The 24,955-nt window shown below is 43.9% G+C and overlaps 1 protein-coding gene and 1 long non-coding RNA gene across 4 annotated transcripts; both read right to left on the reverse strand.

Moving 5' to 3' along the window:
• Positions 1 to 2,086: 2,086 nt before the first annotated feature.
• Positions 2,087 to 5,305, reverse strand: LOC128461654 (uncharacterized). The gene is made up of 3 exons (XR_008342283.1): positions 4,971 to 5,305; positions 2,241 to 2,309; positions 2,087 to 2,152 (listed from the first exon to the last, which is right to left on the reverse strand). It is a non-coding gene; the product is annotated as an uncharacterized LOC128461654 (long non-coding RNA).
• A 4,694-nt stretch (positions 5,306 to 9,999) lies between these two features.
• pdcd6ip (programmed cell death 6 interacting protein) lies at positions 10,000 to 24,875 on the reverse strand. Of its 3 annotated transcripts, none has more exons than XM_053446889.1 (18): positions 24,569 to 24,875; positions 22,115 to 22,169; positions 21,955 to 22,024; positions 21,057 to 21,184; positions 19,889 to 20,042; positions 19,037 to 19,137; positions 16,744 to 16,860; positions 16,395 to 16,608; positions 15,754 to 15,877; positions 14,660 to 14,837; positions 13,584 to 13,695; positions 13,318 to 13,487; positions 12,649 to 12,897; positions 12,236 to 12,370; positions 11,963 to 12,057; positions 11,743 to 11,851; positions 11,459 to 11,658; positions 10,000 to 11,106 (listed from the first exon to the last, which is right to left on the reverse strand). In XM_053446889.1, the coding sequence occupies exons 1-18, from the start codon at positions 24,772 to 24,774 to the stop codon at positions 10,872 to 10,874; spliced, it is 2,652 nt and encodes an 883-aa protein (XP_053302864.1). In that variant the 5' UTR covers positions 24,775 to 24,875; the 3' UTR covers positions 10,000 to 10,871. The 3 variants fall into 3 exon arrangements, with proteins under 3 accessions (XP_053302864.1, XP_053302863.1, XP_053302862.1); XM_053446888.1 differs by having other exon boundaries at positions 11,459 to 11,655; positions 16,744 to 16,875; XM_053446887.1 differs by having other exon boundaries at positions 16,744 to 16,875.
• Positions 24,876 to 24,955: the final 80 nt, after the last annotated feature.

Raw genomic sequence — 24,955 nt, forward strand, 5'->3', positions numbered from 1 at the left:
TAGCAAAGCTTTTTAAGACCCTATATAGTGCACTCTTTATTTCCCACAATGTATCTTGAAAGGTTGTGTACCACCAATGAACTATATAGCAGGTGAATGAACATGAGAGTGGCATCATTGTTCTCGTCTAACAGAGATGGGTAAAATGTTAAACTCCCCAAATGTCTCTCAATATTCTTTTTACTACCCAACCATAGTTTTATATGTTCGATGAACACAAAGAGGAGGCCATGTTTTTTATTCACCGCTGCACCACAGCTCCACACTAACTTACACCGTCACTTATGAATCAGTAGACATGGCTTTCTCTTCTGATCCTCAGTGTGTGTAAATGTCTTTGTGTGCATGTGTGTACAAGAGATCGAGTGACACCTCAACAAGTGAAGCTCATAAATATTAATGTTGGCTTCATGAATATTCAGCGGGCGGACTATGAATATTTAAACTATGATGGAGCATGCGGCTGGGTGACTAGACAGCCACAGACAAGAAACAGACAAATAGACCTCCTCCCTTGCTTCTTAACCTCGGTGAGATGCTGCGGCACCGTCCCTCTTTCATGCCACATTAATCCTAATTAAGAATACATAATTTTTATGATTCTGTTTTCTCATGAACTCTGGCTCGGTGTAAGAATAATGGTCCGCATCATGTTTGGTAACAAACTACCAGCATCTCTGAACCTGGCTTCCTAAACCAAACCCGGCAAACTGTCCTCATAAACCATATGAGTCTCCGTCTCCTTATACCGTTGATTAGGAGGCAAAAACACTTGATGACGTCAAGCTGCACAACTGATGTTATATCTCCAACATCTGCTGGTGGCTGCTAACACCTGCTCACATCTGCTAGTAGTTGGTACCTTAAATTGTGCAGAAAACCTTGAAACGTATAAGGGATATTCAAAGGCTAGTCCGCTATTCTGTAATAAACCCTAATAAGGAGGTTCTGTTTTCATCTGCATTTGTTTGTTATCAAGATTCAGTCAAAGCTGAAGCAGCTCTGTGGACCGTATGCTGCAGGGTCTAATCTACAGCTAATGGTTGTTGCTGCTAAAAGAGGTTTCACCTAGGGTCACTAGGTTCACTTAGTACGTACAACCGAGGTTGCTTTTGTCAGCATTTGTTTGTTTGTAAGTAGGATTACACAAAAACTGCTACGAATAGGAAGAACCCGTTCATTTGTATGTATAGGAATCTTTTTTTCACTTTCTTTAGCTTTGTAGGCATGCACTCTCTGATGCACCCTTTACATTAATGGATGTGTTCAAGTCAAACAAGATTATAATGGTTTGTGAGTTTTATAGCCTGTGACTGATATGAAAATCTGATCCCAGTTTATGAACAATTAATGCAGAAAAACATGTAATTCCAAAGGTGTCACGTATATTTTCTTGCCACTGTACGTGTGCGGTTACTTGAGGTACGAAAAAAAAACACTGAAAAACAAAAAGTGCACGAATCCCTGATGTAACTCCCCAGGGAAAGTGGATGATGAATTCAGATGCAGTGCGTCAGCAGTCAGAATTACAAAAGTATGAGCACAGAGAGGAGTAATATGGGTGCAAACGTGGGTTGGGCTGAGCGCGCGCACTCGCATTGTGCCAGTGCCGAGCTAAAACAGTGAGTGGCTCGGGAGTAGGGGTGAAGGAAGCCTCAGTCAAGAGGAATCCACCTGACTGCTTTTATTTTCTGATCAATCACAGTGACGCACAGTGGATCGCATTCCGCTGCACGGGGGCCAAGCATCCGAGTCGGGCTTGTGCTCTGCGGACAAGGCTCACACTGGATGTGCGTAAACGTGGCCATCTACACACGTCTATAGAGTGTAAGAGTCGTGTGTGAAGGTGCAGAAGGTGCACCTGTCAAGTGAGAGACCTCAGCAGTGCAATGGCTGTGTGGGTTTGTGGTCTATAACGGATGCTTGACAGGCTGACGAGCTCTGGAACCAACTCCCTGCTTCCTCCACACGTTCTCCCCTCCTCTGCCTGTCTTCTCATCTCTTCAGTCGGTGGGCGTAAACTCCCTCCTTTTCTTCCTAAATGCCGTCTTTCCATCTTCACTCTCCCTCCCCCCCCCCCCCCCCCCCCCCCCAGCTCCTCCTCAAACCCGCCTATGCACGTTGTTTTCGCTGATTGTGGAGTTTGACAGGTCTTCAGAGGGAGAGAAACACAGTGGGAGAGGAATCAAACAATCTCCTCAATTAGGCAGCCTACACAGATGTACGTCTGAACTCCATACCATCTTCATCAGTTGTCGCAGTTTTCATCCAGCCGCCGCAGACACCTTTGTTCCAGGGTTGAAAACACACTGTTCACAACAAAGGGAGAGAAACACTATTTAGCTTTGAAGACCAGAACGCTGCAACAAGCTTTTAAGGTTTATTTGCATGGAGAGGAGGGAGCCTGCTTTTTCCTGCCTTAATTGACCCATCAGTTTGCCCGAAAATCTACAAAGGCTACGCAGCAGCCACTAATGTGAGGGCATCCACGATGCAAATGGATGTGTGCCTGACTTTCCCTATGAGATACAATATAGTCTCACATGTAAGAGGCTGCATTTCACTACAGCTAAGTAGGAAAGAGGAGACGAGGCTTTCATAATGCAATAAGTACTGATGTTCTGATACTACCACCAGCATCAGAAATGCCTCTGATGAAGCTGGAAATGCCGGGTCTGGCATCGGAGAGTAAGCGAATCAATGTAACAATACAAAACCACGTCTTTAAATTTGTTGCACCCATGCCTCAGGAAAGTAAGCCACATCCTCGCCTAAAAAAAGATCTCAAATGAAGATCTGTACGAGAAGACGAAGAGTGTGGAGCTAGAGATCAGAAGTTGGCAGAAAAAAGGGCTCAGGAATGTTCTCAGAATGGAACCAGAACCGCAAAGCAAAGAATTTGGACATCACAAGGAGATCTGACACGTAGCCCAGGACAGGCTCAGATGGAGGCAGATTGTTGATGCCTTGCATCAAGGGAAAATTGTCTTTTCCCAGAAATCCCTTCTTCGTCAGCAGGGAAGAAGTGTTTTTTGGTAGTATAGCTTTAGCAAGAGTGAGCAACAGTGTCAGTAATTTGGTATTATTTCATGCTTGACAGGAAAACAGCGCAGAACCATTGAGGTAAAAAATTCACATTGAAGTTATTCCTAGTTTACTGTTTTCCTATAGCGCTATAGCTTTGAGCTAAGCCACATATCATTGAACATAGTTAGAATATTGTTCTTTACAGCACATTGTGTACATCAAATGGCTTTTTTTGGTGGGGGGATACTTATTGTTAATATTGTTAGTATGTGACTTTTTAAAAGTCTGCTGGCAGCACAGGAGCTCTTCAGTCAGATTTCAGCTGGAGCCAGTTCCCCCCTGGCTCCACCCCTGGATTTGCCCCTGAGTCCAGGTGTCTGATACAGTGTCAGGGAAAAGGAGCCAGAATAAAAAAAAGAGGAATAAAATAGGTCTGTAAGTTTAAACAAGACACAATGTACAGTACAGTACAGTGCACACAGCCTCTTTGGTCTTATGTCACTGAGAAATGATGACTAAACACACCCCCACACACCCACACACACACACACTGATTAGAGACAAAGAGGAAGTAAGGAGGATAAGAGTCCAGGACCTTCGGATGGTCAACAATGGGATGAGTCAATAGTGTAGTAATACTGTGGTGCACTGCAGCATAACTGGAGGGGCTCAGACCTGTTGATGCAATCAGTGGTGGATGTCTCCAGTTTTCTCTTTTCCTCCCATCCGTCTCTTCTCCACCAGGTTGTCAACCTCTCTCTCTCTTTTTTACGTCTCTCTCAGCAGCCCTCACCTCCCTCCATCTTTCCTCCCACAACTCCTCATTTCCTCCCCTCTCCTCTCCTCGCCTGTTACGTACATCACTAGGAGAATGCCGGCGCTGCAAAAAGTCAGATCTTGGAGATGATGATGAAGAAAAATATATATATATATATTCACAAGTGGTTCTTACCATCTCATTATTGCTATTTTAGTCAAGCTTTCTCTCTCACCTGTTTTTGGGGATTGTGTCTTTGCTCATGTGACGCTGCCGCACTGTGAATCCCACTGCACGCACACAGAGATCCAGCTTCACTCCCTCAAATTCACCGTTTATCACAGAAAAATTGAGGTCTCCTTGTACACTTTCAGCTCAGAGTATAAAAAACAAACCAGTTGACACTTGAGAAATTTTCTTTCGACGGAGGTGACAAACTTTCTTTCTGGTTCCATTTTTCCCTTCACCCGTCGTCTTTCTGTCCCCATACATCCTCCTCCTCCTCCTCCTCCTCCTCCCCTCTTTCTCCCATCCTCGATCTTCTCCCTCCCTCCATCTGAACCTTATTTTTTCCCCTCCTTCCTTCCCTTCTAATTGCTTTAATCATTTTATTCACTTATCACTCCCTCTCCTCCACATCCCGGCTCTCATCCTGTGTGACTGACCTGGAAGCCCCTGAGGCTGTTCGTCAGCCATGGGCATCATGACCATAAGCTGAGTCGCAGGGCTATTTATATTTGTTCCTAATGAGGTGAGATTTCTCTCCGCCATAGCAACGGTCTCTATGGATACCCTGCACTTGGATACCAGATCCCATCCTGTTTTATATGTCTTATTATGGGCTGTGCCTTTCCCCCCTCGCGCATTGTAGCCTAATTAATTCTGAATTATCACCCTTTGCTGTGTGAACGGCGCAGAAATGCCTTGAAATCACCAACCAGGCTGAAGTGATCAGAACCAGTTTACATCAAAAGCACAGATCAGAGTTCCACTCGTCAATGAAGAGCATCACGAGGATCAATATTAAAGCACTTATACATGCAGCCTGATGCACAGCTCAGTGTTTTTTAAATTATGAACTTCTGCAACAAGAAGTAGGGAGTGAAGACCACTACAGGTGCTCTTGTTATTTGATCTGACACACAAACACACACACACACACACACACACAGGTAGCTAGGAGTACCTGTCTTCTGAGAGGCTGATGGGTGCGCTATTGATCAGGTCGGAGACGAGTGAGGAACCCGGAGGAACCGGATGCAGCACGAGACCCAGGCAGCCGAGTTCAGATCATTAGAGGATCTCTGTGGCTGGGGTCACACAGGTGTCGAGACCCACCATCTCATTTCCTGCCACAAAGCGGGACAAGCAATCAATAAAGCGGCAGAGGAACTTCTAGAGAAAGCAACACACACACACACGCACACACACACACACACACACACACGACCTGCGTGCCTTTGTATTTACTGTAAGACTTGGATATGTTCCCTGCATTCGTCTGATGACAAGACACCAAGACAGCTGCATGCACATGTACTCACACAGGTATACACACACACACACACACATACACACACACATATACACACACTGACAGGTGCTGCATTGTTATGTTATGTCCAACTCTGGCAGCTTGTTTTCCTCAGACCTCTCACCCTGTGTGATGACTCACAGACGGAGAGATGAAAAGAGAGGCAGGGACAGGGGGGGAGGAGAGGGAGAGGGTTGGGGGGGGGGGGGGGGGGGCACTGACAGGAGGAAGTGGAGGGTCCAGGATGGCTTCAGCGTAAGAAGGTTAAGTAAATCATATCATTAATGCTATGTTAAGAGATTGCTTTGACCTCCGCTTGGCTGTCTGCATATGCAAGTGTGTGTATGCGTTTGGCCTGTGTCCTGCTGTAGCAGGTGGCAGCAATGACGTCCGTCTTCTTCCCAGCAGTGCACACACCGACACACACACACACACACACACACTCACACCGACACACCGACACACACACACACAAACACTCTCGCTCTGTGCTCTCTGGTGTCAGTCCCCCCAGATTCTATCGTGCTTGAAATTCACCCATCATATCGGGTGGCCTCACTGTGCTGCTTTTCTGACACGAGGGCGTGCATGCATGCAAAAACACCCCCCCTCACACACAAACACACATGCACACACACACACACACACACACAGGCAGGAATGCTGCACATTGGACTGCCTTGATTACACAAGTGGAGCAGCACAACCTGACAGAGGAACAGACACCGAATAGGAAACACGAAACGAATATAAAAGGCTTATTTGCCCATGTTGTATAAGCATGTTTCATCTTCCCACTCTCGCCTACCCACACCCACTCGGGTTAGATCCAATAGCTGGTGCCAGGCCTCTCTATCCTGCAACACAAACATCTCGGCGTGAAGGAATATTGCAGTCGAGTTCTTTTTCATAATCTCTTCCCTCTACACCCACACATGCACATTGTGAGGGGGTGAGAGGGAGACAGGGGTAAAAAGGAGCACTGGTAAAAAAGAAAATGAAAGAGAAGAGGTGAGGGGAGGCAGAGAGGAAGAGGGAGAGAGGGAGAGAGGGAGAGAGGGAGGGAGAGAGAGAAGTGCTCATGAGAGCCAGGAGGTAGTTGTTATAGTAACTGTGTCTCTATACCTGTCAATCAGAGCTATTTCAGGCATCTTGCTTCTATGGAAAAAAGAAAAAAGAAAAAAGAAAAGAAAACACCAGGACCACAGAGCTGCGGCGCTGAGGCAACATCATCAGCCAACGCACATGCACTGATACTGGCAACTTGTAAACTGAGAGACTGATCAAATTAACACCCTGAATTCAGCACTGCGTTATTTTTACCTTTTAAAGCTTCTCGCATCTCAGCTTCACACCACACTTCACGGAAGTGATGTACCTGCCTGACGAGGCTTCACAGCCCCCCCCCTCCTCCACACCACTCGTCATGATCCTCATTTTATTTCAGGAGATGTTAAACTGGATAATTGAAGCAGACTATTGTAAATGCATATCCATCCATTACTTTTCTTTAAGTCTAATTCAACCCTTTAATCAAATCCTTTTTTACTTTGATCCAACTACTGTAACTGGAAGTTACTTTTACGTCGGCTAACTGAGCATTAACCAATTGCTTCTAACAACATATTTCAAGTATTCATTCAGCACTTAAAGTCCCTCTGAGGTGAAAAGGGGAAATGTTTTAAACATGTCAACGTGTCTCCTTTGAAATGAGCGTGAGTGAAATAAGCTGCCAACACCCTGGCTGGGTTTTTCCACTTTAACACACCCGAAAACCCCCAAAACGGATTCAACAGCCAGAGTTTGTGATGTCACAACCCTAAGGAGATACCCCTGTCAAATTGTGGGAGGGGCTCAGTTACGGGAAAAGGCTCCTCAACTGCAGGTGGCGCTGAAAGGGAGGGGAGCCGGGAAGCAGGGGCGGGGCCATATTAGAATATTCACGGGAGCTTAAAATGTATTTAGGCTATTAAGGCTATGGAAAATTGGTTGGCTATGGTTTAATTACAAACCTTTTGAATACGTCATTTTAAGCAAAAATAAGCATTTCCGGGGCAGTAATAAAAAGAGGTGGGACTTGAAGCTGTTTCACCCATTTGTCCTTTACTTTAACATAATTATAACCGATTATCCAACAAACAAACCAACTGGATGGATCACATCAAAATTTGGGGAAAACATGAGGTATAATTTAAGAAAGAACCCATTACATTTTGGGGCAGTTCCAAGGATTTTATTTCCTCTTTTCGGAACATTGTGAAACGGGGCATTTTTCACGATTTCATCGATTTCTCAGAATAATTCATAGATATTATGAAATAATCAGACATGTTTAGTGGATTGCTATTTATGAGTGTGCACAAATAGGTGCAGATCCAAATAAAAATCTATTATCAAATAAATCTATTGCATTTAAATGTGGTTTCATAAGGGGACAGTTGTGCTTCACTCAGTGATATTCGAGTTCAACTGTTACAACCATTACTTTTAGCTAATGACAACCATTTATATTTTAAATAAGTACCATAGCAATTCATTCATTTTCAGACAACTATTCCAATTGTTTATTATTGGCTTTCAAAAAGCAATTTGAACCGATTACTTTTTGATTTTATTTTGCCATTTCAACCATTTATCTTTAATTTTAGAGGGTTTCTACAGGTTTCTTCAAGTACCTAAGTACCTTTGTGAAGTACCACAGATATGAAGGAGGACCAGAGATGCAGAATTAGCCTCCTCAATTCCTTAACCTGAACATACGGTTAAGTAGCCTAGTAGAGAATAACCCTTGAAACTCAACGTTGTTTCATATTCTACAGAGACTTTTTTTTTTACCTGTGTGTTTATCAGTTACCACGTCAGTCTTATAGTTTTATTACAGATTGGTTATAGCAATATAAACTATGCATTTGCCAAAAGATCATAGAAACATTTCTAAAGCAAGGTGGAAGTAGCAATCAACTAACAAACATAATGAAGACACACCTGGTATAAGACCTAGGGCCTAAAATTCAGAGTCCCTATTTAACTATTTTTAACACTTCTCAATCGCGAAACCTGTTTTTAGTTGAACCACTTCTCAGTCTTTCAAGCCAGCCCCCGTCAAATTAGAGAACAGGCAGCAGGGATTAGAAATATATTAGAAAACACTATGTTCCTCTATATTTATCCAGAATCGCGGCCAAAGAAAAACCCTGGATTCGGCTCCAATGCGGACAAACACATGGTGAGGAGGAGAGCGGAGCGACGAGGGAGGCGAGTGGAGGAGTTCGAACAGTGTGAACACCAATATGGCTGAGTGCGGAGTTTGGGAGCCATTAGGCAGAAGGTAATTAATACCTGTCACCGCAGCGCGCTGCTCGCTGCCTTTATTCGGTTTCAGACCAATTAAAATATGACACTCCTCCAGTGGAGAATGTCTTGTTGAAATTAAGCGGCTGAGACACAAAGACACCTTTGATAAACACATCCAGAACTACAATTGGCTTTGGCAGCAGCGGCATGCTGTATAGATAGATATACGGCGTTGTGTGTATGTGTTGTGTCACCTCCAGTGGATGTGAGCTGTTAGATCTGATTAAAAAGTGTGTATCCTTCTGTTAGTTTCACTCTCAAACACACACATACACACACACACACACACACGTACACACACATACAGACAGACACACAATGACGTGATGCTGCACTACATGAATGAACCAGGAGATACTGACCAGTGAAAAACACTCACTGCCAGCGATTTGCAAGCTTTGATGGCGAGGACAGACGAGTTGGTAAGCAAAACAAAAAAAGAATAACTAAACAGACGAGCCAGGGGAGAAATGGAGGAGGGAGCAGATGAGCATACACAGAGACAGGTGGTAAACAGGAGGGGAAAAGCTGAGCTACAAAGAAAAATATGATGAAGAGAGCAACCGCAACCGCCCCCCCCCCCCCCCCCCAAAAAAAGGAGCGCTCTGGGAAAATGAAGTGGAATATGGTGGGTTTTTAGAAGAAAGAGTCGAGCCGATTGGAACTCGTGAAAACAGATTAGACGGAGAGAAGAGAGGAAAATGGAGAGGGCTGGAGTGATGGATGCAGGCAGGGGACCAGCAGCTCTCTGCCAACATCTCCATGCATCCTTCCAGACATCACACTGCGCTGCCATCTGCCTTCCTGCCACACACACACACACACACACACACACACACACACACACACACACACACACACACACACACACACACACACACACACACACACACACACACACACACACACACACACACACACACACACACACACACACACACACACACACACACACACACACACACACAGGGAGGAGATATGTGAAATCATTAGCTTCTCCTGACACTGAATAAATATCTAGGGATGAAATTTGTCTGTGGAGAAATCGCCTGCGGGGAAATATGATTGGATGAGATCACGACCTCACTGGAACGGAATTTGCATGTCATCTAAATGGGATCTGCCCCCGAATGTTCAGGGGGTCAAAAAGCCTCCGATTAGTCGGACGGGACGACTCGCTCCCCGATTGGCTGAAAAGAGCAACAATGGCACGTGAAGCAGAAGTAGTGAGCGCTGTTCAGGCTGTGGTTCAACTGGGAGTTGCAGGACTGCCCTCTGCTGGCTGCTTCTAAAAGCTCCACAGTAAAACACACACACACGTCTCAAAGACCGACAAAGTCTGACTCGCAGTTGTTTTTAATCACATTAGAGCTAAGGAATAAAAATAAACACAAAGAGCATGAGGGTGCAGCGCACAGTGTCTCAGTTAACCACACACGGAGTCTTATTTATACATATATTTATATAATAGAATCATTTCTCCCAATTATGCAGTCTGATTGTAACACGGAAAATATATACCCACGTTCCCTGGATGAGGCTGAAGAAGAGAAAGAGAGAGAAAGAGAGCAGAGCGCTCAACAGTCTGATTAGCATTACAAAACCTGCAGGCCATTCGTTTTTTAGAGTTTTTTTGTTTTTTTTACATCAGCTCGGCATCGGTATTTATTACAAAAATAGGATTATAGTTGATACAGAAGCAGAGTGGGTGGGGGGAGTGAGGATGAGTGGCATCCACCCACCCGACATACACTCTCAAAGCAGGAGACAGAGAGCCATCCTGGGATCCTACGTGCCCCCACGAGTGTTGTACAGCAGTCCAGCCCGGACGAAGAGTCGGTTATTGATGGAGACAAGGCTAGGTTTAAATTAAAACAAGTAACAAAACTCTAAGGATATGAGTACATCCAACATGAGGAGGGGGTTAGTGCATCAGTGAGAGTTGAGATAGTCGAGGAAAAGTGCTCTCAGAGCCCAGACAACACGGGACGTGAGAGATGGAAAAGAAAAAACCTTCAGAAGAGCAAGGTAATCAAAAGTTTCAGAAGAAGTGCAAAGCAGCTCTAGAGTCACTGTTCACTCACAGCTGCTAAAAGTGAGAAACAAAGGGAGTAGATGGAGATAAAGTGTTATTGCTGGGGGGAAGTTTTTATTTGGTGTTAACGTGTGTGAAGAAGAATGAGGCGATGAAGAGGAGGGTTATTGCTGAGGGTAGTAGGGCTGTTGCTGCTGTGGTGGTTGCTGGGGGTAGCCAGGGTAGGGTTGTCCAGCAGGGGGGGCTCCAGGGTATCCTCCTTGCCCTTGAGGGGCCTGGTATTGCATGTAGGGCATGTTAGGCATGTTAGGCATGTTGGGCATGTTGGGCATGTTGGGCATGTTGGGCATGTTGTATTGACCATAGCCGTAGGGGTATCCCACCGGCACCTGGAAGTACCTGCATGGACACCACAACACAGAAAGTAAATCTGACGTTCACCCAAAAGAAATTTTCAGGCCAAAACATATATTAAACCAATTCCTGGGCCGAGATATTGTTCATCAGATTCCCAAATCAAAAACCTCACTGTACCAAGTCAAAACGAAGAGGTCACACCTGAAAGAGAGACTACCTCTGTGGCGTGGATGTGGTTTGGGTATGAGAAGTCTGACACAGACCAGAAAACTATATTTTGCAGTCACAAACACAACAGTCTAGAAAAACGAAGTAGCTGCCAAAAAACAATCCGACTGATCAATATAAAGATTATGCATCTACTGAAACTAGGATGCCATTGTGAAAAACTCACCCTGGGTAACCCTGGTAAGTGGGGTAAGGTGGTCCCTGGGCCGTGGAGGATGGGGCCAGAGGTGGTGGGTTGTTGGAGGGAAGGCCAGCGGCTGGTGTGTTGACGGGGGCGGCGGAGGCAGCCTGAGGAGTGATGCTGGGAGGGGGAGGCCGGGCTGGGGGCAGGGGCTTCGCTGGGGGCTGCTGGCCTGGTTGAGGCTGCTGAGGGAAGAAGACAAAGAAACTGTCAGACTTTAATAAAAGTTCAGTGGTGGTCAGTGCTGGGCGTTGTGAGGTGCTGCTTACAAATACGGTCCTGGGTGCGGGGGTCGGGCCAGCAGCCGGGTTGCTCTGATAGGCAGGAACATTGAAGGATGGAGCACTGGGCTCTCGGGCGATGCTCACCTGCAGATCCCTGAAACAAGGATTGAAACATCAAAAACTGTTTCCTTCATATTCCTGCATGTTAGCCATCACCTGCCTCAGCTGCAGTTAAAAAGCAAAAACAAAATGGACATGTACGTACTTGAGTAGTTCCTCCCGCTCCGTTTTGCGAGCGAAAACGATGTCGCTGCATTTGTTCTGGAACTTGAGCAGGATTTCTGTCAAGTCGTTGTAGAACTGAAGGAGGAGAGAAAACAAGTGGGGGACAAAAATAAATCGCCTGGCTTGCAAAAGACCTTGACACACATATACAAAAGTAATATTTAAATTAAAAAACGTTTCTGGCAAGACATGCATTACTGCAGTACAGCCTGCTGAGGCTCGTGAGGGCCGGCGTGTTGTGCTGAGCGAGTACCTTGGTGCCTTCGCGCAGGTTGCTGCTGATCTCGACGTAGCTGTCGTGGGCTGACGCCAGCTTCTTCAGGACCTCCTCCCTCTGGTTGGCCTCGGAGTTGGACTGCTTCAGACTGCTGAACTCCTGGTGGGATGTCTGCAGAAGAAAGATCACAGACTTAGAACGTTCATGCACAGTAAACAAATAATTTGTCTTCACACACAAGGGCACGATTCAGAGGGTGAACTGGGCTTCGTTGGACTTCATCTGCACCTGCCCACTGACTCCTTATGCTCAAGTTTCATTGATCCCGTTACAGAATTTCCCTTTTTGTTGGCTTAATTTCGGAAGAAAGTCAACTACCAACACATACTTTTGACGTATTAACTTGTCATGAAGAGTGTCTCTTCACCAACACATGTGCGTTTACATACCTGAACTTGTCCCAGCAGCTCTTCCTGCGTGCGGAGGGTGGCTTGTACCCTCTGGTTGTAGGTGCCGTACAGCTGGTCGAGCTGGGAGAGTGAGAGCTGCTCCTCGTTGAACGCCCCGTCCTGGGCCAGTGCCATCAGGAAGGTAGCAGACATGTCAAAGGTCACGGCCTTGACCTCGCCCTCCAGCGTCTCCCGCTCCATCTTCATGTTGTCCAGCTGGGTGAGCAGCGAGCGCAGCACGTTCACGACCTGGACGGGAGACAGACGAGACAGCTTGAATGTTCCGCCCCATGGTGAACTGTCCTTCATTGACTCTGACCTCTCACCCTTGTCATAATGTCGGCTCTCTACACCTCAACACTTTTTTTCCCCACTGTAGCACGAGTGCATTGTGGCTTGAGACACGCACTACCTCACCCCTTCCCAGTTCTGCTTGCTTCGTTTCTTTAAGTTCCCCAGTGAAAAACAATGCAAAGTCAGCACACAAAATGAAAAATGGAGCGACTGTGGGGAGGAGGGAGCGAGCCATAAAGTACACAATGTCCACTGGGTTTTTGCATATAGCAGGTTTCTGTATTTATCTCAGGTTTTAGTCGGCAGAAGTTTACATGCTACTTTAACCAGTGGCACAAGCAAAGATATGAAGAGGAAAATAGAACTCAGACAGACCTCGCTGCCCTGCAGGGTTTTGGTGGGGTTGGCGGAGGGGATGGCAGCGTTGAGCTCGTCCACTGGTTTACACAGCAAGGTGATCATGTCACAGTGGACGCTGTAGCGGTCCTTGACCACCTGATCGGCCTGTACAGCCTTGTCCAAGAGGTTCCGGAAGTTACCGCCCTCTGGGGAAGAGGTGGGGGAGTTAGTAGTGACCATGGTCAATAATGCACAGAAACATTTGTGTGTGTTTGTGTGTGTGTGTGTGTGTGTGTCTGTACCTGCACGAAGGGGCTTATACAGGTCTCCAGAGGGGGTTCTGTTCCAGCGCTGGTTGAACTTTGTTCTCAGCTCGTTGTCTGTCGTCTCTTCATCGTCCAGCATCTTCAGAGACTAATAAATAAAAACATCTCACTGAGCACGTGCAGGAAATATAACAAGGGTCACATAAGATGACTGAGCCTTAATTACTTTAAAGCTTGGGCCATGGGTCCTGTGTAGATAAATACTAATCTTTGAGCGCTGTTTTAGAATTCAGTGCATCATTACTCTTCTGGCAACAATATGGTCCATATTTTTTTAGGACAGTGCAGCTAATAGATAAATTGCTTCTACTAACTCAGAGAACATATCGGAGTTACAAAACAAACAAGGTCAATGAAAAACAGAGCTGCAACCTTATATCAGCACATAAATGTTATATTGTTTCAATGGTAAACAAGTTAAAACCAATTATTAAATGTATATATATATTTTTCAAAATGTAAAAATCATGGCTTAAGTTAGCCTTTTAAAAAAATAAAAAATGAATTATTGACACTCTGCCATCATAAATGTGGTCTCCTACTTTTAAATTGTTTATTTTCAGTTTTGAGAACAGTTTGGTTTGGACTTTTCAACTCTGCTAACAAACCTGGAAGCAAATTGTGCTTTATGTTTTCCCTCCCGTCTGTTTATTTGTTTGTCAGTAAGCTATCTAAAAAAACGTGTTGGCTGAAGCTGGTGAACAGACAGTCCTTGGCCCAAAGATCAGTGGATTAGATTTCAGTGATCATCCTGATCTGGGATTTCCGCCATTAGAAACGATTATGAGCTTTTAGTGTTCATGTGTTCTGATGTGTGGTGGTAGGGAAGTCCAACATTGACGATGTCCAAGTCAGCAGCATTAGATTCATATGCTGTGTTTTCAAGAAAGCAAAGCCATGTGACAAACAAGCTGTTTAAGAGGCTGCTCTTCTGAACGTGGTTTCTTTACTCTTTTTAATGGATCTAGGGTTACAAGTAGCAGGAGAGTGAGACGGACAACAGATGAAGACGTGTATAATTCTGTGTGCTTCTATTTGTCTCTAACACCAACCTCGTCCAGGATCTCTCTGTTGCGAGTCAGGAGCTCTGGCAGGTCTTTGATGAGCTGCTCGATGCTCTGTAGTCCTCCCTGCTGCACGATGGATCTGGCCTTCTCAGCAATGGATTGTGGGATAGAGTCTCCGGACAGGTCCTCCAGAGCAGCTGGCAGGTTCAGGGACGCCAACACCCTGTTGGACAGTTTCCCATGACCTGTTATTTATTGTGGTCTCAAAAAAAGTTTCGGTTAACTTTGAGTCTTGTCTTGTTATACATCATTTCACATTAACACTTAACATCAAAATGGAAAACTAAAACCATGAAACTATTTTAATTCAAATGGATATTAAAGCAATTTTTTTGTTGGATGAAATACTAAAGATTGTTAAGCACTCATTAGCATCTCCATGATTTTCCATGAAGTGCTTGACTGTTATTGAGGGTACTACAATGAAACCACAGAGTGCTTGTACTGACTTTTAATGCACCATTATGTTATGAATTATTAATAAATCGACCCATGCATGGAGACACAAGCACTCATGGACATGCTCATTGAAAGACAATTACACTTGCATACTTCACATTAGTTATGCTTGGGTCAGGTTTTTTTTTGTACAACCCACCCGACCCTCAATGCGTGTATCAACCTGACATACTGACCACCGACATCAATATGATCAGAAGACGATTTTATATTTTCTAATGTTATGGATGGCCTGGTGGGAGCACTGCGCTGTACCAACCAACACACACACACACACTCACTGACCTACAGCTGCCATAGGACATCGCCTCACAATGCCTTCACCATAATTTAATAACACAATTTCATTTTATGCATTTATCTTCCTTTTCTCCAGACAACAGTAGTATCTTTACAATAACGAGTGCATACACCTTTACATTTTATGTTGCTATGTATATTCAGGGTTTTATCGTTTTTCTAGCACTACAATCAAGAAGATTTAAATTGTATGACCTTGAATAACATAAATGTAGCAGCACTCTTTCCCTGTAATGCAAAACCTGCTGCACACAATGTGTTTGTAAGTTATTTATAACTTCCTTGTAACGCTGCTTTGTGTCAGTCACGGGAAAACGTACCCGTTGCAGAGGTTGGTCGCCTCCCTCATTGTTCCCACCAGTCTGTTCACAGTCTCAGCCTTCCTCTGGTTGTAAACGTTCATGGAACACTGCACCGCCATGGGAACCATCTTCTCAAACAAGTCTGAGGAGGAAAACGCAGCCAAATATCAGAAACAAGTCAGAGTTTTTGGTCAGATCAGATCACATCTATAATCAGCTGCTCCCTGTACATTGAGCCTTAGGTGAGGTTTGGATGGAATTGTGCTTAAATAAAATTGGGCAGTGACTGAAATTATAATTATTGGACTCTACAAGTATAGGTTTATATGCGATTACATAAAAATGTACAGAAAAAAATTACAGCAACTCCACGAAGACCAGTCTGTTCTAAATAGGCCCAGCATTTTTAATGGTTACCCAGGGGCTTCCTGATTGGCTGTAAACACTGCTATAGCCACGGTAGCAAAAGTGTCAGTTCTGCCTCATCGATTAAAGCAGGTATTTTGCATGTTACTTGGTGACGTAGATGCTTTATGGAAATAAAAAAAGTCAGGAATGCAAATAAGGCTTTTCAGGCTCGGGAGTAGTTTTCTGTGGGAGGGACAGACTCTCAGACTTTAGCCTATATAGCTTTTAAATTGAGTATCTGTGTATCATACCTGTGAATTTCTGGCTGAGTGGCATTGTGATGGCAGTGGGTTTGACCAATGCTGCCTTGCCGATATGCTCCAGATCCTTGACGTCAGGAATACGGTCGTGGTAGATAAAATCGTTGTCTTTTTTGGCAGCGGTGAGCGCTCGGTTGATCTTGTCAGTCAGGTCCTTAACGCTCACGTACTCGTCATAAGGGGTTTTCACCAGATCTTTTGCATGCTGGAGAGAAATAGCAGCTTAACAAGTTAATTATTTTATTTAGATGTTGAATGTCAAGGTGAAATTGTTATTTGAAGTCAACCCAAATGATGATAAATGAGATTATTTGCAGAGAGAATTGTGAAAGCTGCGTACCTGCAGGCGAGCGATCTCCTCTCCAAAATGCTTCTTCTGCTTGGCCACGAGGCTCTGGTACAGCTCGGCGTTGGCCTGCATGATGCAGTGCTTGGCCCCCAGCACCGGGATCACTTCCTGAAAATAAAAATACTGACCAGGGAGAGGCAACCACAGAGCAACACACAGGCACGCAAACAAATATAAACACATACACACACACACACAAAAAATGGCAAGGCAAACCACAAAATGACAAACACACACCAGGGAAGTCAATCCACAAATGACATCAAGAAAGCCAATCACAAACATGCAAAAGCAGTCAGAAGCATGCGCACACACGTACGCAACCACACAAACATAACCAATGCCAACACCACCAAAACCACGAGGGATGCAGAAAGAGAGGAAGACGAGAGAGAAAACAGAACAGGCCATGAGTGTTAAACCTTTCAGCAGAAGCTGCTACACCTTCATCAAAAGTCCAGAGCCGTGTGTGAGTGTGTGTATGTTTGAGTGAGTCTACGACACTGTGTGTATGCTTGGTTTCAGGCATTCAGGGAAAATGCAGATGCTGCTTTTAAGACCCTGATCTTTTTTTTTTTCTGAGCGCACGTCCATGATTATTACATCTTCCATTTGTGGAGCCCTGAAATCTTCATGGAAACTACTAGCATATTTAAAAAAAAAAGCGATTTAATAAAAAAATTCCTGCATCGGCTTGTTTATCTGGTCCTGTTCCAAAATCCACTAGGTTCTTCCTTGGGTCAAGCCCCAATCATTCACAAAATCTCCTGGAAATTGGTGCAGTAGTTTTTGCGTCATCCGGCTCCAATAAAAACATAATCTCCTTTTAACTATAGTTTGATTTCATTAAGCTGAAAATATCAACCCTGTTGCATGAACCTGAGGTTGTGGTTGTGGTTGTGTATGTGTGTGTGTGTGTGTGTGTGTGTGTGTGTGTGTGTGTGTGTGTGTGTGTGTGTGTGTGTGTGTGTGTGTGTGTGTGTGTGTGTGTGTGTGTGTGTGTGTGTGTGTGTGTGTGTGTGTGTGTGTGTCAGTGTTAATTTTGGCAGCTATTTTTGATTTAGTCTTAGTCTTAGTCTTTTGACGAAAATGCATATTAGTTTTAGTCACCTTTTAGTCATTTTAATCCTTCTTAGTTTTAGTGTAGTTTTAGTCGACGAAAACAAATTCCATTTTAGTCTAGTTTTAGTCGACGAAAACTAATTCCATTTTAGTCTAGTTTTAGTCACATTTTATAGCCACATTAAACTCCTTTTCTATAAAAACATATAGCTGCAGCCTAATAGCTTAAAAATATATATTTAATTTTAAATGTGAAAACAAAAAGGGAGAGCAGGTCAGACTGGAGCCGGACACAGAAACTGAACATCGGTACAAACCAACTGCAGCTTCTGCTCTGATGAAGAAGCTGAAGCGCTGATCTCTGAGCAGCTGAGACCAGAGAAACTCTGGTTTTCACTGTTTCCATAGTTAAGAAGCAGTCGGTCACTGAGAGGCTGCTCCACGAGAACGCGCTCTGCTTTCACTGTGTCTCTCTGAGCGAGTGCGCGAGGCGGGGGGCGGAGCTACGGACCGGAGCGCTATCTGGGGCGCACACACACACATACACAGACACACACACTCGCCCGCTCCTGATACTTCATGACGGCCTGATACGATGATGTTTTAAAAATTATTGTGACTTAGTCAACCACCAACATTTTCGTCTCGTCTCGTCTCGTCAACGAAAATTAAAATAGATTTCGTCATAGTTTTTATTTTCAAAGATTCGTTTTCGTTACGTCTTCGTCTCGTCTTCATCATGGAAAAAAGGTCGTTAACGAATATATTTCGTCATAGTCTTCGTCAACGAAATTAACACTGGTGTGTGTGTGTGTGTGTGTGTGTGTGTGTGTGTGTGTGTAGGTGTGTGTGCACAAGTGTAAGACCGAAAGTAGGTTCTCCACGTGTCCTTGATTAGATGTTAAGAAACGCATCAGAACAGAAACAGGTCAAACTGAAGTTCAGTGGTAACCAGCCAATCAGAATGCAAACAGGATGGAAATGGATCAATGAGAACAGAGAGAGATTACATTGTGGACAGTCCCACAACCTGAGTACCGCTCGCAAATCTTTTTTCCTCCATAGTCTCACACAAAACACACAAACAGACACACAACACAGAATCCGAAGTGTGTGCGTCTCCATCACAATGAACACATGGCGAATGTGTTTCATGTTGTTTGTTATTAAACCACAGCCGTTTTTATGTTAGTGTGTCACTGCATGCGTGTCTTTCACATACCTTGGGAAGGTTGTCTTTATACTGGCACTGCTTGAAGGCATCGCCATAGTAATCTGCCGCCTGATTGGCCAGCTTTGCGACGAGAGCATCTTTCATCCTATCTATTGGTTGAAAAAGACACTTGAGTACAGACCACATAAGAAGTTACATTCTTTTTATTCACATATAACATACTTATAACACCAGCTTGGTTTCACTGACATTAATTCATACACATTAGACATTGTATAACAGCAGAAGTGTTTTTCAGAGAGGTCTGTGGCTGTGATATCTGGTGCATTTCATCCATTTAACATTGGTAATACGTCTTCCTAATTAAATAGCCCTTACAATACTAAAAGTGTAAGAACTAATTCAAAAACAAAATACCGCCACTCAGCAAAAAAAAATGCGTCTATTTTTTTTTTTTAAAGGGATATAACTTTAAAACCTCCTATAAGCAACTCTGGAGACAGAACTGGGACGGAGGCTGTGTTCAGCTGCCTGCTGCCTTTGCTAAAAGTACTCTCAGGGCAACAAAATCACAAGAGTGTAATTAAAGATGCTATTTATTAAAAGTGCACACAAATACTCTGCTTCCATTATATCAGCAAGACTGGTAGATGTGTGACACCAGTGTCCCAGAACAATGAAACTACTTAGGAAAAAGTCTAAGTGTTGGCCCTCTGTGTGCGATGCTCTTTTTAAACAAACAAAGAATCAGCATGACAGAAAGAGATAAATCATAATGAGAGGGCATTGAAAGGCTGTGCAGTGGACTATAATATAATGTTACGTGTCTGTATGTTACTAAATAAAATGTGGGCTTGCACATTTGGGGTGGGGGGGGGGGGGGGCAGTTGGCTTTGGTACCTGAAGCAGCTTTGAGGAAGAAGACCTCCTGGGCCTGGGCCAGCATAATGAGGCTGAGGGTGCCCACAGTCTCAGGGGAGATGTCCATGGTGGGCTCTCTATTCAGTGCAGACAGCACGGTGTCCTTAATGTGACCAAACGCTCCACTGGCCAGCTTCATACAGACACAGATAAATGGTTATTTGACTCAGTTCTATTTTGTTGCTTTGGCAACGTTGTTCTTGAAACTTTTAAGCCAATGAAACAACTTTGATTTCAATAAAAATAGAAACACAGATGAGACCCTAATAACAACAATATGAAATTCACATTACCTAAATTTGTATTAAACTTCAATATAAGTCCAGACTGTTTTTACCGCACATCACTAACTTAAGTTTTACCGAATCATTACTTAATGCATCACATTTCCGCTCCGTTGGCTTCAGGCAAAGACGACTTCATGTAATCAGGATCCAACAGACTCAGTGTCTCAGTAACAGCAGCTTTTTCCTTTATGTGCTAGTTTCAGGTTTCACAGGGGCCATTTGCTGGCACTGTTTACACACAGATCAAAGATAGTGTGGGGGCATCATGTTTCACAAAAGGCTGCTGGTCTTAAATTGAAGATGTATATGAACGTTTTCCTGGCCTTTTGTTTGCTCATGCTCAAAAATCGCATGGTGTTCAATACCCATATTTACAAGCAACTGACTGAAATGAATGATGATGCTTTAGACTTGTGAACCATACATAAGAGTGAAACTTGTTTATTTCACCTCACCTGCCTCAAAGTCTGAGAAGCAGGTGAATTAAAGGTATGGTTTTCCTTCTGATGCATATCTAAAAAATAAATAAAGTACCGCCAGTTAATTGCCGTTACAATATTGATTATAATTGAGCTTCAGGATTGTTTGTAATATGTTTGTGAAACACACAACAATAAGTCGATATAACTCCTAATAATAGTGGAAGTGTGGTTTCTAATGAAAAGACATTCATCTTCTGAAAGGTTTCCAGTGGACATTTAAACAAAAACAGAGGAGTGACAGTGTCTTTATATCTCTGTAGTCAATAGGCATTTATCTGATAAAACAAGCTTAACACTTATATTTTAAACACTAATTTCCACCCGGCATTGAAATCATGCTGTACACGTTACTGTCTCACTGTTTGCTGTTAGACCTACCTGATAAAATTTGGCTGAAGCCTTCAGCCCCTCGTCATTGTCCAGGTTCTGCTCTGAGGCGATCTGACTTGCCAACGCTGCTGTGTTGAACAACACACACGTCTTCTCGTAGCCCAAACTGGCCAAAGCTGCAACACAACAATATTGTGGTAATTTTTAGGGACAACTTGATAAATAATACATTTTCATTGGTAAATAAGTTAAATGTAACTTAAACTTCTTTTCACAGCTAGAAAGTGACAGTGAAGAGGATAGAGCGACAAGAATATTTCATAGTTCTGTTATTTTTGTCACATAGCAACCACTTTCTCTTTGGTGAACACAGCTGTTTTTGTGAAATTGGCCTTTTCCTCCAACCGACATTTTCTCCTGCTTCATTCTACATTTTTCTCACTCAGAGTAAACTGGAAAGAATCCTGCAGTCATGAGCTCCCACAATTCACCACAGAGGACAAAAGATTCAGCGTGAACAGAATAAATGTGCAGAGTGTGGACTGCAACAAAGAGCTATCTTAAGAGTCAGGACATGTTTTTCCCGTCTCATTTTTTACATCTAACATCTTCTTTCCTTTTTGCTTTGACCACCTGTTAGTTTCTAACCCGGAGACACACACTTCAGAGGCGAGTTTTTCTTTAACCCTAACCCCCTGTCAGGCCTGTTTCTGCATGCAAAGTAAAACAATTTAACGTGAGATAGCTTAGCTACCCATCGAATGTGTGAGAGACAGACACACACAAACAGTGATGGATTAGGAGTTATTATTACAGATAATGGACCTTGAAGGCAAAGCCCATCTTGTATCATCATGTCCTCCATCTGGAGCTGACTACAGCCCTGTGCACTCAGCTAGATTTTCTTCTACAAACAAAAATGTACATGACAAGAGGCTGCACCTACCGAGCTTGACTGAGCCACCAAACAGCGACCCTTTATCGAAGGCATCCTTCCATGTGAAGGTCAAGCAGAGCTACGGAAACAGAGAGAGGCTTTATGTTGAGTGTCTTCTGTTGGGCTACTTCATCTAACCCACACTCATATGAGCTGACCAATCTCTTACCTGGTTTTCAGAGAAGGGAAACTTGGGCTCAACAGCACACAGCTGGTCATAATATCTGCAAAGAGAGAGAAACAACTGGATTAAAGTGTGTTGTATTTGTTTCTTAAAGATCTAATGTCAAGGTTTTTATCATAAAAAGGAAGAAACATTTATATATTAGATTATTACTGAATAGTTCAAATTGAATTTAAATACATAAAAGAGTCCATACAGTAAATCATAATCAAGTTATGACACAACTGAGCTTTGTGGAATGAGAATGCTCTGCCATTTCAAAGATACTTGACAATGAGTCATGAATGACAGAATAGACAAGCACACTAAAGTATCGTGCCTGTGAACTGTCTTTTACGAGAAATGACAACATTCAGAGGGACTGGTTAGGGAATCCCAGAGAACTAGCTCATCCATCCGGTTTTTCTAGCTTCCAGAAAGACTGGAATGCAAACAAATATCAAACAAAGAATGGATTTACAAATAGAATAACCTATATTTACAGTTAGTTATGCTTAGGTTTCCCATTCATATAAGGACACACGTGCACCAAGGAAAGCTGAGATGAGGTGTGCCCTTCTAGTTAACCGAAGAAAAAAAAAAACATGGTCGCCACAGTGTCACAATAGCTCTGTGTTAGTGAATCTATCAAAGGGGTAGGCCCTGTTGCCCTGGCTACCTGGCACAATCACTAACAGACATGTGCAAAGAGCGAAGCAGCGACAATGCTGACAGACAGTTCAGCACAGACATGCTAACTTCCAACCCTGACTCTAATAAGCAAAAGCCTGTCAGCTACTGAACCACTGGCTCCACATTTTACACATAAAGGCTGTTCAAAGGTCTATACATTAGTAGGCTAATGACAGTTGGGTAGCGAATTGTGAGTCAGGTGGTTATAGGAAGAGAATAATCTGTGGGAAGATCTTTATGAAACACCAAATCCCACTTCGTACAATTTTGGCTGCTCTCCACGGGTCAGTACTTCACACTCAGCGGCTTCGGCTGATTTAATCTTTCAAGAGCCTCATCTTGGCAAATACAAGACCACTGACTAACTGTGGATAATAACGTAAGAGGGGCATCCTGCGAGTGCATATCTGGCCACTCACGTAATCAGTGCAAACCCTGTGCATGGAATAAATCATGAGTCACAAAGACGGAGGTGAGAAAGGGCAAAGTCTGCTTCTATATATAGAGGATGGGAGGATGGTATGCTACTACGTTGAGTTGAATAAATGACAATCTGTGGATAAGGCTAGCTAAGCCGAGAATTTTCCATTAGAGCTGAGTCATAATGAAACAATTTAGAGTCTGCATAGCTATACAATAGTCAGAGAGTAGTTAACCAGGCTAGAGCTGTCATTGGAGCACGGGACAGAGAGGAAGTTCAGTCACATAAATCCTTCATTACTTCAGCGCCTCTATGCAAAAGGTTCAGCGTCGTGACTCTCTTTCGCTTTTAATAAGTTTGCACGTGTGTATTTCCTTCATTTTGTAAATTTTTACAAACTGTGAATTCTAGTAAACAATCCACAGGCAGAGTTTCCGTGCTTCTCCTTTCTTCTGATCCACACACTCACACCTGTGTGGACATTTTTCACACCGATGTGAAAACCTGGTTTATCAGCCCTGCCGCTAGGTGGAGTGACAGCCTGGCCCTGAGTGACACCTGACCCTGGAGCTGACAGGGCTCGGTACAGAGCTAATCAAGCTAATGTGACAGTGTGCTGAGCAGTTTAACTGTGTGTGTGTGTGTGTGTGTGTGTGTGTGTGTGTGTGTGTGAGAACAAGAAACTTACATAACTTATTTTAAAACTAAAACCTCTATTCGTGTCACGGCTTTACAATTAATAAATCAGAATGAGACAGCTGACAATCAGCCCTCCAAAGATAATAATCGATGACGTTGGTGATGAGTTTGAGTGACGGAGTGTCTTGTTTGTTGCTTGTGTGGATGACGTTTTATTTTATGAATATCTTAGTCACTTTTAAGATGTCACATGTTCAAGCAGGTTGGCGGATAGAACACACAAGGCCTTGTCTTTCAGCCCGGAGACAATAAAGTTAATTTGAAGCTAATTCTACTGTGAACGTAAACCATGTAGTTTCATCATGTGAGTCAGTGAATTATATACGTTAGCTAGCTCGGCCTGCTTGGCTTTTTTCTAACCGTGAACGCATCGGACCGGTCGTTAAAACAAGCTAACAAGCTACGTCAGTGGTCGCCTGTCATGGAAACCGCGTATAAATGACACGCGAGGCCGATACTTTGGGGACAAATACTTCCTAGCATGCTAGCTTGACTAACTTTAGCTCCCATGCTAGCAACTATAGGCTAAGACAGCTGGGTGCGGCGATGACTAGGCTAGCCCCCGCCACAGGTGACAGTTGTTCCGTGTGTCAGTTCCACGCGGGCTAGTTCAGGTGTGTGGTAAAATGGAGGGGAGGGGGGTGTACCTGAGCAGGACCTCCAGCGAGCTCTCGTGTTTGTCCAGCGGCCTCCCAAGCGCGTTCTTGCGGAGCTTGTTCAACTCGTCCACGGATCGGAGGTACTCTGCCTGGTCCTCGCTCCCCGCGTATGTCGCCGTTACGAACTTAGACAGCGGCTTCACCAGATCCACCTCGGACGACTTCTTTAACGGGACTGAAATAAACGTCGCCATTTCGGCCCGTGTTACGAGCTGTACGGAATCAGAGAGACGAGAGACGACCAACGAACACAAACAACAGCGAGCGACCCACTTCCTGGTTTCTCACAGGGAACGTCACATTACGTCATTTGGGAAGCGGTGACGAGCACGGCCCAGATCGGGATCGTTTTTTTTTATTTAGAAACAACAACAC

Source organism: Pleuronectes platessa, chromosome 18 (assembly GCF_947347685.1).
Source record: "Pleuronectes platessa chromosome 18, fPlePla1.1, whole genome shotgun sequence".
Classification (NCBI taxonomy): Eukaryota; Metazoa; Chordata; class Actinopteri; order Pleuronectiformes; family Pleuronectidae; genus Pleuronectes; species Pleuronectes platessa.

Coding starts and splice junctions, on each gene's coding strand:
- pdcd6ip (XM_053446887.1), bottom strand. CDS start 24,774: ATGGCGACGTTTATTTCAGTCCCGTTAAAGAAGTCGTCCGAGGTGGAT. Junction 20,043..21,056: donor CTTCAGCCAAATTTTATCAG/GTAGGTCTAACA, acceptor GTCTGTATGAAG/CTGGCCAGTGGAGCGTTTGG. Junction 12,898..13,317: donor AAACCCTGCAGGGCAGCGAG/GTCTGTCTGAGT, acceptor TCTCCCGTCCAG/GTCGTGAACGTGCTGCGCTC.